Raw genomic sequence first — 15,970 nt, forward strand, 5'->3', positions numbered from 1 at the left:
TGCCTCCTTTCTGGGCACTGGGCCAACACAATAAGGGGAAATACCTCTCAGGCTATCCCCGCTGCACTCTATAGCATGATCTACAACTGGGCCACATCAGTTCGCACCGCAGCACAAAGAAGTCATTCTTTCATAGGATTTCTTATTATGTTTTTCATAATCAATATTAATCCCCCGTTACTCAGGCAAGGCCAGATTAATTAAAAATGTCTGGTTTTTGGGAGAGGTCAATTTGTGTCAGCTTCTTGTGTGGTCTTCAAATTCCCAGCCTGCTGAACAAGAAACTAAAGATGAGCACCTGAGCTGCTGCGCCTGAGAAAAATGTGAAGACACTTGTATCTTTCTTTGGGAAGCTAAGAAGAAAAAGCGGTACATTTGACATATTTTAGATTTTAATAGCAGACAAACGTGCTGTCCTAAACAGACAGACGTCAAACAAATACTTATCAGAGTTTCAGCCAAAAAATCTTTGGTTTGATTTGTTTGCAGTGTGTTGTATAAGTCTGATCAAGACACTGGTGACCTTGTTTGAAAGTTGTTTATGTGTTCATGTAAATTTCAGAGGTCATTGTTTATCTCTCACACTTGAAGATAACTCTCCATCCTCCCCTCAGGAAGTCGTGTGTACTTGTCTCGTGTATAGACGTTTTTTTGACCGGGCAGGTTTGATCTTTGCTCCGTGCTGCGCTTTTACCCTAATAACTCAGCATCACATCATCACGGTTTGTTTTCTGCTGCACAAGTCTGATTCACATGTTCAGGTCAAATACTGTAAATAGTGAGTTCAAATATAATGATTTCTACGGGGCTTTCAAATGGTCAATATAACCCTAGTCACCCTGGAGGTGTAAGGGGTTAGTGGTGAGTGTGATCAGCGGTTCATTTTTGTCGACTTTAGTGTCCCTGATCATCATTGTGCTACTTAATCTGACTTTGTTATACAATCGACTTAATGTAGCTTTTCACCTTAGTCATGCTTATTCAAGTATTCACTTACCTGCTTGTGTCCAATCGCTGTATTAATTCACAGCGCCAGATCTGAGTAAATCTTGTGATAGAGAACCCTAAAGCACTACAAGGTTGTTTACATCATTTACATTTATTAGACAGACTGACATTTTTACTTTCAGTCTGATCTATTAGATTTGATCACATCTAATCTATATAAGAAGCATCAGGTCATACTCATGAGCCTGAATCCTCCTCCAGCTCAAAGCCAGATAAATCACGCTTGCTTTGCTTGACCTTTGTAGAACGCCGACACAAGTGTGGCCTACAAAATAAGTCACATTTTTCTGCACCAGATCCCATAACGCTAACTACATATCAAAATGTCATGAATCATGTCAGAAGAGATCCTTTTACCTACATACACTGCTCTTTATGTTTCTGTGTCAGAGCGTCACATGCCAGCAGGTCTGTAGAACTGTACTGGATACACCTGCATAAGTAATATGATGATCAAATGTCATGCACATCTATACGAATAGAAAAAACGCTAATGTGTCATTTTCTGAACAACCTGTATTTGGCTGCCCGTCTCATTTTCTGGCGCCAACTCGTAATTCTTTCCCCTTCAGGCTGCACATTTTTATGCTCCTATAGGCATTAGGAGCAGTAGTGCTTTTATTAATTGTTATTGCTGTCATGATTTATGATTAATAATGATACAGGTCTTGTGGGATATATTCCAGAGCATGTACAATTACAAAACGAAAGTTTAAAACTCACTTTTTTTTAATAGTTTTCTTTTTGCCACAAAACACAGAGCCAGCTGATCCCAAGAAAAAACTTTCAGTTACATGCACTGAGAGCTCTTTATTATGACAAGTTGATTCTGTAAAATACAGTAGGTGTTACGCTTTGAGTCTTGGTTCTCTCCGTCCCTGCAGAAATGGATTTATCTTCAAAGCCCCGCTCTTTGACTGGCATTACTGTCACAGATTAGATACATGTCATGTTTTGGTCCATTATTGAAATAAGTTGATGCGCCTCTAGAGTGTTATCTTGTAGATGTGTTTAAATGTACCATAATAATTAAGAAAAATACCTTCAGTCAAGTGTAAATTCAATGCTGAGGTGTAAACCACTCTTTCATCAGGCTTAATGTATGTACAGCTGAGGTTGCCAGTTAATCCTCAGTGTTACTGTGAAACTGGATGATCTAAGATTTCTAGTAATTCCATACAGAAAACAGGAGTGAATGTGAAAGCAGATTCTGAGTACAGCCCCAGTTGTTACTTCACAAATTCCACTTCAAATGAAATCAGGTCAGGATTTTATCCCTCACTGGGAAACTTACCCAGTCAGCAAAAGAACTGCTGGGTAAACAAAGCATCAGTAAGTCTGACAAAAGCACCGGCTGTCCTGCCTGTTAAGCTTGAAATAATGTTCAGATGTTTTTGTTAAAACATGCCCCTAAAAACCGTATTCACTCCATAATTAGGCTGTTTGTGATTCTTTGGCCAAATTGTCACTTTGGTTGTTGATTTAGCTGTCTGCCTGAGGTTTTGACTGGCCTACATTCATGGGATCTATAAAACATTGGCCTTGAGGGTAAGTGATCCTTTAAGCACACAAGACACCATTTCCACAAGTGCATGATAGCTCTTAACAGTCTGCGGCGCTATCAGAGAGCAAAGTGCTATACAGGGAGCAGAGATAAGCCTGAAAGAGTAACACAGAAGTCATGTATTTATTCAGGACCTCCACGTGTGCTTTCCTTTCTGGGATGGTCTAAACTCTGCCTTCTGATTGGACACACCCTACTCTCGGCTCACGCCCTTCACAGTCCCCGTCCATGTTGGGCGGGGCCTGCGGTAGATTAACACCCGTGATTGGCCCAGGATAAGAAAATTTACAGCTTGATCTCCGCGGGTTCGAGGAGCAGGTCGTGCGCGTTATAAATACAGCCTCCAGCCCGGGATAATAAAATGAGCCACGACCGGCCACCGCTTCATGCTCATTACCTTGAGGAGGATGCTGCAGCAAGCTCTGAGAGTGTCCGGCCGGAGCGCCTTCCCCCTGGTCAAGTGGATGGAGAGGTGGGTTGAGAGCGCGTCAACCGGTCCGGAGGGGGGGACCACCAAGGGGCAGGCGGCGAAGACGCTGGACGACATGCCCGGACCGTCGGTCGCCAGCTTCGCCTGGGACCTGTTCGCCAAGCGGGGGCTGTCCCGGCTGCACGAGCTACAGGTAGAGTGATGAACTTCAACAGTTTAAGAGGAGACAAAACATGTTACATTTTTAAAAACAAACGATAAGTTATTTTAAAAAATCTCACTTATACGTTACATTTAATACAAAGAACATTATCTCTGTAATTCACTTTTCAAGCAGTTTGCTGCAGTTTGCACTCTCATATTTCTCATGCTGCACAAACTATATAACTCTATTATTACACTAATTTTATTTTATTTACATAGTTTTATATTTTATTTGTTTCTTGACAGTAGGATAAGTATAAGATGATAAGAAAAACCTGAAGGCATCTTCATTTCCTTAAACTAAAGAGGATCCACAGATGATGCCAACCCTGTTATAGTAGGTTTTATTTTTCTCAAGGTCAACCCTCTCTCTGTCTCTCTCTCTCTCGCTCTCTCTCTCTCATCTCTCAGCTGGAAGGAGTGCAGAGGTATGGACCCATGTGGAAGGCGAGCTTCGGCCCCATCCTGACAGTTCATGTGGCTGACCCAGTGCTCATCGAGCAGGTGCTGAGGCAGGAGGGGCAGCACCCCATGCGCTCTGACCTCTCCTCCTGGAAGGACTACAGGAAGCTCAGAGGACACCACTACGGACTCCTGACATCGTGAGTGTCCCTCTACTTTCACACCTATCCTTTCGTTTTTGTGTGTTACCACTTCCTCTTAACGTTCAGCTTTAATGATACAATGAAATAAGAACTGAAAATAAAGTCACAACTTGCTAATTCAAATCAAAGATGATACATTTCATGATTTTTATCCATAATGATCTATTGAACTTGGTGTCAAGTTCTTTGGTGAATGAAGCTGAAAACCCTAAAGTAGCACAACTGATGTAAAGCTAAAGTGTTTTATCATCTCTCCTCTGTGTGTGTGTTTCCAGTGAGGGGCAGGAGTGGCAGTCAGTGAGAAGCCTCCTGGGGAAGCACATGCTGCGACCTAAAGCAGTCGAAGCGTACGATCAGACCCTGAACAGCGTGGTCAGTGACCTTGTCGCCAAACTCAGGCTTCGCAGGAGCTCTCAAGGCCTCGTCACTGACATTGCCAGCGAGTTCTACCGCTTCGGCCTGGAGGGTAAGATTTCACGTGTGTCATGCATCACTGCAGGGGGAAGCTAACCATGTAAACATTGGTAATTAGGGCCAGCCAATTACAGGAAGCAATGCTATGTGACAACAGCGACGTTTTACACATAACATGCTGGTCATAACTTATGTTATATAGACTATATAACTTATATAGAAGAAGCAAATCTGCAATAAAAAAATACTGATTTACAAGTAAGTTATAACCAGTAAAATATTCATGAAAATGTACTGCCATTTGTAACTTTTCTCTGTGGCAAACTATATATAGCATCCCAGGTTTGACTTCTTTTTCCATTTCAGCCATGCAGCTTATTGCATAATTAATTAATTTAACAGATCAGCTTTAAAGCAAATTAGAGAGGAGAGGATGCACACACCAGCAGGAAAAATGGAAAAGTAGGTCCCTGCCACGACGCTTCAACTGTTACTTTTGCAGAGAGAGAGAGAGAGAGATGCATTCATTCCTTTTCCTCTCCCACATTTCCCCAGACTAAACACAGTTTCAATCCAGTGACTGTGGGGTCACATGCACGGTTTTCAAACATTAACTCTGTCATCTGAATGATGTATTGTTGAGTGGCTGAGACTGTGGTCTCTGACACATATATTACCTTTAACAGCACTCCACTGAACCCATGTTGAAAAACTAAATCCTAGTATGCAGGACATTTGAACCAGACTTTTTGATGTGGTTTTTATTGTAAACATACATTTCTTCCCTCCCTTGTGTCATGTTTTTCTCACCTCCTCATTTCTCTTCTTTGTTTTCGACAGGCATCTCCTCCGTGTTGTTTGAGTCCAGAATCGGTTGCCTGGATGAGGTCGTCCCCGAAGAGACGGAGCGTTTCATCCAGTCGATCAACACCATGTTTGTGATGACGCTTCTCACCATGGCCATGCCCAGCTGGTTGCACCAGCTGTTTCCTAAACCCTGGAACATCTTCTGTCAGTGCTGGGACTACATGTTTGACTTCGGTAGGTCATTTCTACTCAAAGTGTTAGAGCTGGGTGTCAGCATTGGAAATGGTATGCCTACTTCGTAATCTGAAAGTCATTATATTATGTTTAACACTGTAATGTACAAACATGGTTTGAGATATAATAAAAAAAACAGAACCTGATATATATATTTAAAAAGACTGCAGATTATATTATAAGGAGTTTTAGATTATGCTCAAGCTGCTGATGCAGGACACAAGCTAGCGCTTCATTTTAACTTGGAATCAAAACAAACATAGTGTTTGTCTGTACATACTCCATGTAATTATTTCCTGTCTGCCCCTCCTCTGTTCTCATTGGCTGCTGCTGGTTTCCACTCAGCACTGGTTTATCGGCACTCTTGCAGTACATTAAGACTTATCCCGATCTGAGACGTCAAAATCGAACATGTTTAAAATAATCAAGCTGGTGCAAACTGGAGCAGGAAGCAGGAGATTAAAGTCTTTAACCCTCACGCACTACAAGATCATCTGCGAGCAGGAAGCCGTGATGATTAAACCGAGTTTAATATCAACCTCAGTGTCAAGTTTCAAGTTGACCCCAAATTAAGGAGACAGAGATTTCAAGTGTTTCAAGTCTAGATTCTAATCACCAGGGAATTCATTTACGGTTTGAAGCACTTTCTAAGAAGGATAATTTGATGTGAAACCACCATAACAGCCTCTAATCTGTGTTCCTCCAGCAAAAGGTCACATCGACCAGCGTCTGAGGGCCGAAGCAGAGAAGGTTGCTCGTGGAGAGAAGGTGGAGGGTCGCTACCTCACCTACTTCCTGTCTCAGACCGGGCTCCCCATCAAGACCGTCTACAGCAACGTCACAGAGCTTCTCCTGGCAGGAGTCGACACGGTAAGATTGATAGCTCTGTCCCTTCCTTTGCTCGATTCTGTCGTCAGTCCTGCGGATTATTCACCATTTTTGTGTATCTCTGCCTTTTCAGATCTCCAGCACCATGTCCTGGTCATTGTATGAGCTGTCCCGTTACCCTGAGGTGCAGGCTGCGCTCCGAGATGAGGTTTTGAGTGTGCTGGGGGGTCGGAGGATACCGGTGGCAGCAGATGTGGCGCGTATGCCTCTCCTGAAGGCCATAGTCAAAGAAGTGCTCAGGTAGAACACTCTTTACAGGGTCTGTTAACTACTTAGAGAGACTTGTGGTTTTGAATCTGCAGGTTTAATTTTGCTTACACTATGTAACTTTTGTTTTTCAGGTTGTATCCTGTTATTCCTGCTAATGCAAGAGTCATCACAGACAGAGACATCGAGGTCGGAGGCTACCACATACCTAAAAATGTAAGCTTGTGCAAAGAATTAGACCAGTTTGAAACTGTTAGCAGCACCGTACAGTGCTGATATATATGTTTTTTAAATGTATCAAATACTATATCTGACAGTGAATTCTTTCCATCCAGACTCTCATCACCCTGTGCCACTATGCAACATCACGGGATCCGGCAGTGTTTCCAAATCCAGATGATTTCCAGCCCAATCGATGGCTCAACAAAGACCAGACTCATCACCCGTACGCCTCTGTGCCGTTCGGGGTGGGAAAGCGCAGCTGCATCGGTCGCCGTATCGCCGAGCTGGAGCTCTACCTCGCTCTTGCCAGGGTGAGTTGACTTGTTTTTTGCTGACATGAGAGATTAGCTGTTTTAAAAATATCAGGACCCAAATCCGGTTTTAATCCAGGCTGAGTCAGCAGTTTTAGTGGACAAAGAAATCAGGCATTAAATGCACAATGTAAACAGATTATTTGAATTATGTAACACATTGGTCAGACATTATTGTGATTGTTTACCATCAAATACAGTTTGTCAGTGTTTCTAACAAATCCTCTTTCTCCCTCTATTTATTAAGCGATTGTGCAAAATCTAATTCCTAATGAATTAATTTGATTACTTTATCCAGGGATTTCAGTTAAGAGTCACTACCCAGCTCTTAGCACCTGATGAGCATTTTCCTGTTAGTAAAAACCTGTTTTTCTGTTCACATTAGATCCTCATGGAGTTCGACGTGAAGCCGGACGCAGAGGGGACTTCCGTGAAGCCCATGACCAGGACGCTTCTAGTTCCTGAAAATGTCATTAGCCTCCAGTTTATTGAACGATGACCCACTCTCCCGAGCAGAACTGTTACAAGAATGTGAGCCTCCCGGAAGCAGCAGGCGGAGTTTTCACAGGAACCGTGAGGCTGTTTGCACGCAGTGGATCGTGTTATAGAACGGACCTTCAACCCTCCACGCGACAAAGGGCCAAAGCCCTCCGTACCTGTCACCCAGCGTGCCGAGGCTGAAGTGTGGAGATGGACATTTGAGTAAAAAGATGAGCAGTGACAGCTCATCACTGAGGCTGTCCACTGGGAGCGGTGTTACTCCAAATTTATTAGTGTTTTTTATAAAATCACCATCAAGCACTTATTTGCACTAGAGGCCAAGAGCAGTGAACTCCCTCAGTACGTTTCAGCAGACCATTTTCAGACTTCACTCATTTTATCCTTAAAGTGATAAAGCATTTCCTAAATCTGATTAGGAACTGTGATCTTTAGCTGTATCAGCAATTTCCTGTTTCCTGTGTCCCAAACATGCAAATATTTAATTTCAAGAGCATTCTGTATATGTTTTTCCAGTATGCTAAGACGAACATGACATGATGTATCCCTAAGTCTGAGCTACACAGTTTGCAGTAAATAATTCAGAATATTAGGCGAGTCTCAGGCTGGAACATGGGCACTGCTTTTTAATATCTCCAACTGAGCCACTGTGATAGTTCTCTGTCCAAAAAATGTTCAGTATATTCATCCAAGTATATTTTAAAAGTGTATTGTAGGTGTGGTGATAAACGTTTCCTGATGTGTTTCTTGAGAAACAAAAGGCAGCTGATGAAATTAGTCCTGTGTAAGAATGCATTTAAAATCCCAACCTGTCTATATTATCTCGTCAAATGTAAACGTATCCCAAGATTCAAGAGTGCAGCACAATGCAAGTGTATCTGTCCCTTTTTTTCCCCTCACAGATCTATACCTACTATAGTGATATACCATTTATTATTTATTATAATTTAACATATTGTGAAACTGTTACTGTAAATATCATTAAAATGTTTCAAGTTTGACTTTTTCCTGGCTCTTTTTTTTCCCAGAGAATCCAGTTAAATTCCATAATATCACCTGCTTCTCAATTTCCAATATGATGCCAACATGTGTGTTAAAGAAATAAAATCCCCTCTTTCACTATAGTAAATTCTTTAATTGGAATAAGCCCTGAAGATGTACCATCAATTCAGTATTTACTATAAGATTAAACATCATTAGCTGCATCAGATTAGGTCTAATTGATCAAACATGTTTCTAATTGGTCTAATTTTGATGCCAATGCTCAACTAACACGCACGTAGGCAGTAATTTCCAAGAAATACAACAGAGTGTCAAAGTTCCTGTGTGACTTGACCATGTGGGCTAGCTGTGCAATGTGAGCTGTAGTGCAGCAAGTGAAAATCAATGATTTGGACCAAATCCCACCACTATTGGCTCATCATGTCTACTTTTATCCAAAACCTCTAAGTACTTTTTCCATTGGCCCCCCTAAAAATGTTAAATTATACTGGTTATGTACCCAAAATAAATAGCTGCTTTCATGTTCTGAATGAGCTTTTGAAGTTAAACTACATCCTTTTTGTTTGAAGTGCATCTTGAGTTTAAGGTGAAACATCATTGTTTCCTTACTGGTTTCCAGCTAGTCTAAAAATAACATAACATTGGAAATCTTTAAGGACGTAAGGAGCCACTTCAGTTTAAAAGACATTTTTTGTGTTAATCTTTTATGTGGATGCTAATGGGTAACATAGCCAACCATTAGACTGCACTCACATAATAAACACATACGCCTGCACTCCTGTCCAGATGGTGGCGGTAGTGCACCCTATAGCTGTTTACCAACCGCGCTAAAACCTCGCAGGAAGAAAACAAACTAGCAGAGCAGCTAATGCTACAAGCATACGTCAAATTCCTGTAGCCAGTTAGCCATGTAGCTAGCTAACAAAGTGTTAATAAAAGCCATAAATTGACGATATAGACTCCATATAAAGGACCAGATACTTAAACGAAGGAAAATTCCGAATAAAGGTGAGTCTAAAGACAGCGTAGCTTATTTTATTAGCTCGCTGATTACTGACGCTAGCACTCGTAAGAACGTTGTGATAGGTAAGCTAATGCTAGGTAGCCAACATTAACTAGCATTATTTTTTATCAAATTGTGGTGGTTAAGGAAACAGACTATAGTAAAATATTGTCTGGGTATAATGTGTTACTCGCCACGACCATTAATTTCACCCTGGATATTAAATTTTGAAGGCAACAGGACAAGTCCTCTGGCTAACATTACATGTAAACAAAGGCATCGCTTAGATAATTAGCCAGTCCATCCCCCTGACTCCTGTAAATAATAACATACTTTACTAAATGTGTCCCACATACTAACTATGAGTTATAATGTGAGCAAATCACATGTGAATCTTAAATGTAATCCGTCCATCTGGTTATAACAAAATGTCAAGTTTATTATGTTTCCAGTTTAGCAAACGTGAAGCTGTATTGCTTTAACACATTTATGTTTTAAGATTTATACTACCATGAATATCAAACGGGGGGAAAGCAGATCGTCTTATTTCTAAGTGGTTTAACGAGCATCAACTAGAACCAAATGAAAAGATGCTCCGAAGTTCACCTCATAATTAACCCGTCTTTTGTTGTCAGCTGTTCTTTAAACAAGGTTAAACTGATGCATACAACTGTAATAATTGATTTGACCTGAAACAAGCTGAACTTTAGGCTCCTAAGCAAAAAAAAAAGTACCATACATGTTTAAATCCTACTACTGTCAGCTGTGAAATGTCTGGATTTTTAATTAATGTGTTTCACGCTGTGTGACTGAACAGATGCAGGCGAGTGACCCTGTGGTAGGTGCACCGATGGCAGGTGCTGGTGCTCAAAGTCGGTCGGAGGATGAAGAGTCACTTGGAGTAAAAGATGTGAAAAGGACAGCAACACAAGCGTTTGGCAGTGGGGTCCCCAAACGCAGGAGTTCCTCCAGGTTTGGCTTGAACTCTTGTCAATGATTTTTGGTGGGATTAAGAGTAAACATCCGTTGTTGTTTTTTCTGCAACAAATATTTGGTTGTTTTTCTGTGGTGCATTTCCAACATTTAATAACTGCTGGATATGTTTCACCACGAAATATTTCAAGGTCAATAAAGAGGAAGAAGTTTGATGATGAGCTGGTGGAGAGCAGTCTCGTGAAGTCATCTAGTAGAGTCAAAGGCCCTACCGTCATAGAGCCTGTCCGCTGTTCGGGGAGTGAACCTTCATCTAGTGAAAAAAAAAAGGTGCATATGACCACAGATCCTATCTCAGGCCAAAGAGGACAATCTTTCATAAGTTTCATGGATATACTGTATATATATATTTTTTGCCTTTATTTAACTGTGTCAGGTGACAAAGTCAGGGACGGCTCTCACACCACCTCTCACAATGGTTGTAAACCCTGCACCCATCACTAAAAGAGTAAAGAAAAGCAAGCAGCCTCTACATATTACTAAAGACTTGGGACGATGGAAACCCACAGATGACCTGCTACTCATAAATGCAGTGTTGCAGGTGAGTAGTAAAAAGCTGAAATCATTGCCCTAAAAGATGGGTAATTATAGGAACAAATGGAAGTCATTTGTTAGTGAGAGTTAGTCAGTTTACAATCTAATGGGTCTGTGTTTTTGTCTCTAGACCACAGACCTTACGTCTGTTCATCTTGGGGTGAAGTTCAGCTGTCGATTCACATTGCGGGAAATTAAAGAGAGGTGGTACGCTCTCCTGTACGACCCTGTCATCTCAAAGTAAGACACTTACCCGGCAGTAGCCTTACCTCTCACTGACATGTCTCTACATTATTTTGCTATTCAAACGGTAATTGAATTCTCTCTCTTGTCTCTCTGTTAAGGCTGGCATGGCAGGCCATGCGTCAGCTTCACCCAGAAGCCATCGCAGCGATCCAAAGCAAAGCTCTTTTCAGTCAGGCTGAGGAGGCACTGCTGGCTAAGATTGGATCAGTAAGTAAAAGTGTTTTTTCAGAGCATTTCACTGAAACATAAACATGACTTTTAATATCAAGGAAACTGATTAGCATCAATTCACCAGTCAAATGGTTGAGAATTTAATGCAAATTAAAAGTAAGCTGGTGAACAGTTTTGTCTGGTTCGTTGTTCTAATGTAATTAAAATCTATAAACTATATACTATATAAATATACTAAATTTAGACTGTTGACCGTTGTACTGAGCGTTTTTTGTTTGTCATTTAACAGACCAGTCAGCCCAAACTGGACGTGTTCCAGGAGCTTCTGAGCAAACACCCCGGTGTCTTTCATCCGTCTCGCAGCCCCAAGAGCCTACTGGTGCACTGGCAGCTGCTAAAACAATACTACCTTCTGGATGACCAGAGTGGTGAGTTGAGTTTTCTACACATTTTTTTTTTTTTCAAATAGTACTTTAGGGCATTGTACAAAGTAATTGGTTTGGTGCAGAGCAAATTCAAATGTAAATTGTGAGTCCTCAAAGCAAACTGTAATGTGTCCCTTTGGGTTGGAATATTGTCAATAAATGTAAAAAGACGGAGGAGGTAACTGTTCTTGTGGCGTAAGGTTTTCAGGCTCCAGCCTGATGGAAGACCCTTAACCAGTTTGCGTCTGGGATGAGGAGGGGTCGGCCAAAATCTTCCCTGTTCTCCTCAGAATCCTGTAGGCATACCGGTCCTGGAGAGATATAAAATTGTAGCCGGTCACCTACTTTGGGGGGCCAATGATGTGCTGCAGCCTGCCATTGTCCTTAGAAGTGGCAGCAGAGTACCATATGGCGATGCTTAATGTTTTTTCCCATTATTGGCTGGTACTTGTTGCCTTATAGTTTTACTTTATAGCTTTCTGAATCTCTGGAAGGAGCTTTTCTTGCAGAAGAGACTCTCTTTTCAGCTGTTGCCGGAAGTTATTTAGTCCTGTGGTCCTTGATTTTTTTGGGGACAGGGATGAGGGTGAAGGACTTGATACAGGCTGACGCACTGCATGTCTACAGTGAGGTGTTGAAGCTGTCTGTGAATGTCTAATACAGCTGATTAGTGCAGTACTACGAAGAAAGTAGGAGAGAAAAAATCTGGTCAGGCTGCTTTGCAGGGAATCTGTCACTTAAAGATTCATGACTGACCACGCTTAAGTGTTGTCCCCGTTCCTTTTAACCGTAGCTGTCTGAGTTTAGCTTTGAACCGGGTTTTGTCGTTAAAACTCATGCTGGTGCTGCGTGATGGTATACAGCAGTTCTCACAGAAGCTGATATATGAAGTCACAGCCTTTGTTTACTCAAACAGACTGTTGGTAGCAGTCCTGAAAACATCCCAGTCAGTACAGTCCAGTAAAAGGTTTGCAATGCCTTAATGCCTTCGATTAACTCTTTTTATTTCTCCACATTACCTTTTTACACCTAATTTACCACAGTTGTTAAGCAAACTAAGGGCACCTTTGGATAATCTACTATCCTTTTTGAAATGATTTATAAATATATGGTTAGCAACTGGGCTTATTTGATAATGAGTATTAAAAACACAGCACAATATACCTACATCCATAACATTTGATATTTTTATATAAGAGTTTATTTAACCCTCCTGTGGTGTTTGTTTCTCCCCCCTTACTTTGATGTCTGTCTGTCTGTCTGTCTGTTTTAACTGCTCTTACATTAACACAAAAACCATCAATCATCACCAAACTCATTTTTAGGCTGTAAACAATGTCTCAGACTAGTGGTTGACATGAATAACTGCAGTGAATATACAAAGAATAGACATTGAAAATGTAATCCAAAATCCATCATCATCCAGGTGTTACAAAGTTGACTAAACCACTGAAATATCAATGAAAGTGGTGCTCACCAATTTTATATGTTCAAATGCCTAGTCTGGAGGATATCATAAGACCTTGAGGCAATCAAATGTAAAACACAATATGACTGATGAAAGTTGAAAATCGGTCAGATTTGACTCGAACACAACAGGAGGGTTAAAATATATAATCATATAAAGTAAAGACTAGAGGTGAAAAAGTTCAGCCTTACTCCGCTTATATTTAAGGGAAGCCCTGTGTGTTGATTAAGTTCATGAATGCATCAGCTCTGTTTGTATCCATTATCTTGACTTTGATTGTGTGTTGCAGTCCAGCCTCTCCCTAAAGGTGACCAGGTCCTCAACTTCTCTGATGCCGAGCAGATGGTCGATGATGTTAAGCTAAAGTAAGACGGTCTTTAATTTTGCAGCAGTGTCTTTCATCTTCTCACTGTACTGTGTCTCTGACGGTACGAGCTGTGTTTCTTCTCACACAGGGAGAGCAGGGATGAGGTGTTGGAACATGGTAAGAAGCTGGATTATTAAAAAGTTAAATCTAATCTTTGATTACCTTGATATTTCTTAAATGTCCTTTCTTCTGGTTTTGCTCTTGTCCTGCCTTTCAGAGCTGATGATTTCCGATCGTCACCAGAAAAGGGAGATCCGACAGTTAGAGCAGGAGCTGCCTCGTTGGCAGGTCCTCGTGGACAGTATCACGGGTATGTAAGCTTTCACTCAAAGGAAAGAGAGCTTTTAAACGTGCATGTGTTCTGAGGTTGAACTCTTTTGTGTTTGTCATCAGGGATGAGCATGCCCGACTTTGACAACCAGACACTGGCAGCGTTACGAGGAAGAATGGTACGCTACCTCATGAGGTCACGAGAGGTAAGAAATCTTTTCAAAACTTCTTGAGGTGTTTGTTTGTGAAAAGAAAATGTTTGGAATGAAGATGTAATGTAATCTGAGCAGATGTTTTTGTTTTTTTTTCAAGTTGGTGCTAGTTATGTGTTTATTCGTGTTCACACAGATCACGCTGGGCAGGGCGACCAAGGACAAACCTATAGATGTAGATCTATCGCTGGAGGGACCTGCCTGGAAAATATCAAGGAAACAAGGTGAAAAACACTGCACACACATCACAATGTCCTGCTGTAACGTGATACTGAAACAATGTTGTAATATAATTATTTGAGTTATCCAGACTTATCTAAAGTAACCATAGACATTGCTACTGACTCACAAAAAATAGCTTCTAAGGAACCAGGAGCATTTTTAGTAACTCTGTTGCCCTAAATGCATTTTTCAGCCATAGGAATCAGAGTCTATATTTTTCTTCTGCTGTGGTGTTTGACCCCAAAAAGGTGCTATTTATGGACTGGGTTCTTTAAAGATTTCTGCTCTGGGAGGGAAATATAGATTTGTTGTGCTTTGTTTTAACTTAAAGATAACAGACAAGCTGCTGCTTTGGCCTCAACCAGACAAGAAAACAAAATCCATTGTTACATAAGTAAAGTATACCAAGTTACATAAAGGGTCACAAATATCCAACATTTGCTCAGATATAAATTGTTGTCTAATGGAGTTTGTATCTCAAAATGCCATGTCATTTATTCGTATTGATTACACAACAGATCTTACATTAGTTTGTTTTTTTTACCGATTTATTCTAGTGTAAAAACTTTGTAATTCTTTCAAGTGGCAGCAGTTGATTCCCTGCAATATTCTTGAAAGTAAATTGTTATAAGTCACTCGTCTTGATGTAGTTTTGAATTAATGTTTCTTACTTGTATTGTTGTCTACAGGAATTATTAAGCTGAAGAACAATGGAGACTTCTTCATCGCCAATGAAGGTAGACGACCCATCTACATTGATGGCAGACCGGTCCTGTCGGGCAACAAGTGGAAACTCAACAACAACTCAGTGGTGGAGGTGGGTGGAGGATGTCAGGAGAGTTATATATGTTTCATACTGAACAGGCTTTTTATATATCTGATGGCACTGAGTGAGACAGGACCCTTACTTTATACTGTTCCTGTGTGTTCAGATTGCAGGTCTTCGCTTTGTGTTTCTGATTAACCTGGAGCTCATCTCACTAATAAAAGCTGAGGCAGCCAAGATGACGCCGCAGTGAATGTCAACCGCAGAGGAGGGAACAAACAGGACGTTCTGGATCCAGTCAGTCCTTCTGTGTCCAACACAGCAGTGCTACCACGAATCAGACCGACAACGACCACGTTTATCTGAAATGTGAATCTTTAACAGACTACGGCTGAATCCTGGAGCTACGTAATGACAGGTTTTACTTGTTTGGACATTTTCCATGCTGTATTGTAGACACTCTCATGGTAAAGCCTTGTTTCTTTTCCAATTTTGCATAATATTGTATTTAATTCTGTAGGAAAGCTTTTTCAATATATTAAACTTGTATACACAGTGTTCTGAACTTTTTGGAGCGTCCAAAAGTTGTATTTCTTTTCAAAAATCTGTGCTGTGAGGAAATGACCAATCCTGCATTTGGGATGGAGATTCAAATCTATCAAGCAGTAAATGCAAAAATAGTGAAATAATCTGAATAATCTGCACACATGGAGATGTTAGATAAGGTCTAGGTTGTTGTCTGTGGCCAAAATCTTTCATAGAATATCTTCAATAAGATTCTTTATGTTTTATGGCATGTCTTTCCATCTTTTCTTTTACTAAATCAAGTCTTAAAAAAACAAGCAGAATAGACCAAAGTGCTGTGTAAATTCAAGTAAATGGTACAACAGTGAGTAAAA

At 40.9% G+C, this 15,970-nt stretch overlaps 2 protein-coding genes across 2 annotated transcripts; both read left to right on the forward strand.

Annotated features, from left to right (window-relative positions):
- The first annotated feature begins 2,967 nt into the window (after window positions 1-2,967).
- Window positions 2,968-7,393, forward strand: cyp27b1 (cytochrome P450, family 27, subfamily B, polypeptide 1). The gene is made up of 9 exons (XM_069677655.1): window positions 2,968-3,195; window positions 3,618-3,808; window positions 4,087-4,277; window positions 5,066-5,266; window positions 5,973-6,136; window positions 6,228-6,394; window positions 6,496-6,577; window positions 6,697-6,894; window positions 7,280-7,393. Exons 1-9 carry the CDS (start codon window positions 2,980-2,982, stop codon window positions 7,391-7,393), a joined length of 1,524 nt encoding a protein of 507 aa, XP_069533756.1. The 5' UTR covers window positions 2,968-2,979.
- A 1,857-nt stretch (window positions 7,394-9,250) lies between these two features.
- LOC138605412 (microspherule protein 1-like) lies at window positions 9,251-15,622 on the forward strand. The gene is made up of 14 exons (XM_069677654.1): window positions 9,251-9,402; window positions 10,215-10,369; window positions 10,522-10,660; window positions 10,767-10,931; window positions 11,055-11,164; window positions 11,269-11,377; window positions 11,631-11,769; window positions 13,524-13,599; window positions 13,690-13,718; window positions 13,819-13,911; window positions 13,995-14,077; window positions 14,220-14,307; window positions 14,995-15,122; window positions 15,238-15,622. The coding sequence occupies exons 2-14, from the start codon at window positions 10,215-10,217 to the stop codon at window positions 15,322-15,324; spliced, it is 1,401 nt and encodes a 466-aa protein (XP_069533755.1). The 5' UTR covers window positions 9,251-9,402; the 3' UTR covers window positions 15,325-15,622.
- Window positions 15,623-15,970: the final 348 nt, after the last annotated feature.

Source organism: Semicossyphus pulcher, unplaced genomic scaffold, assembly GCF_022749685.1.
Source record: "Semicossyphus pulcher isolate SPU_LCO1_2020_fin unplaced genomic scaffold, fSemPul1.0.p SCAF_3, whole genome shotgun sequence".
NCBI lineage: Eukaryota > Metazoa > Chordata > Actinopteri > Labriformes > Labridae > Semicossyphus > Semicossyphus pulcher.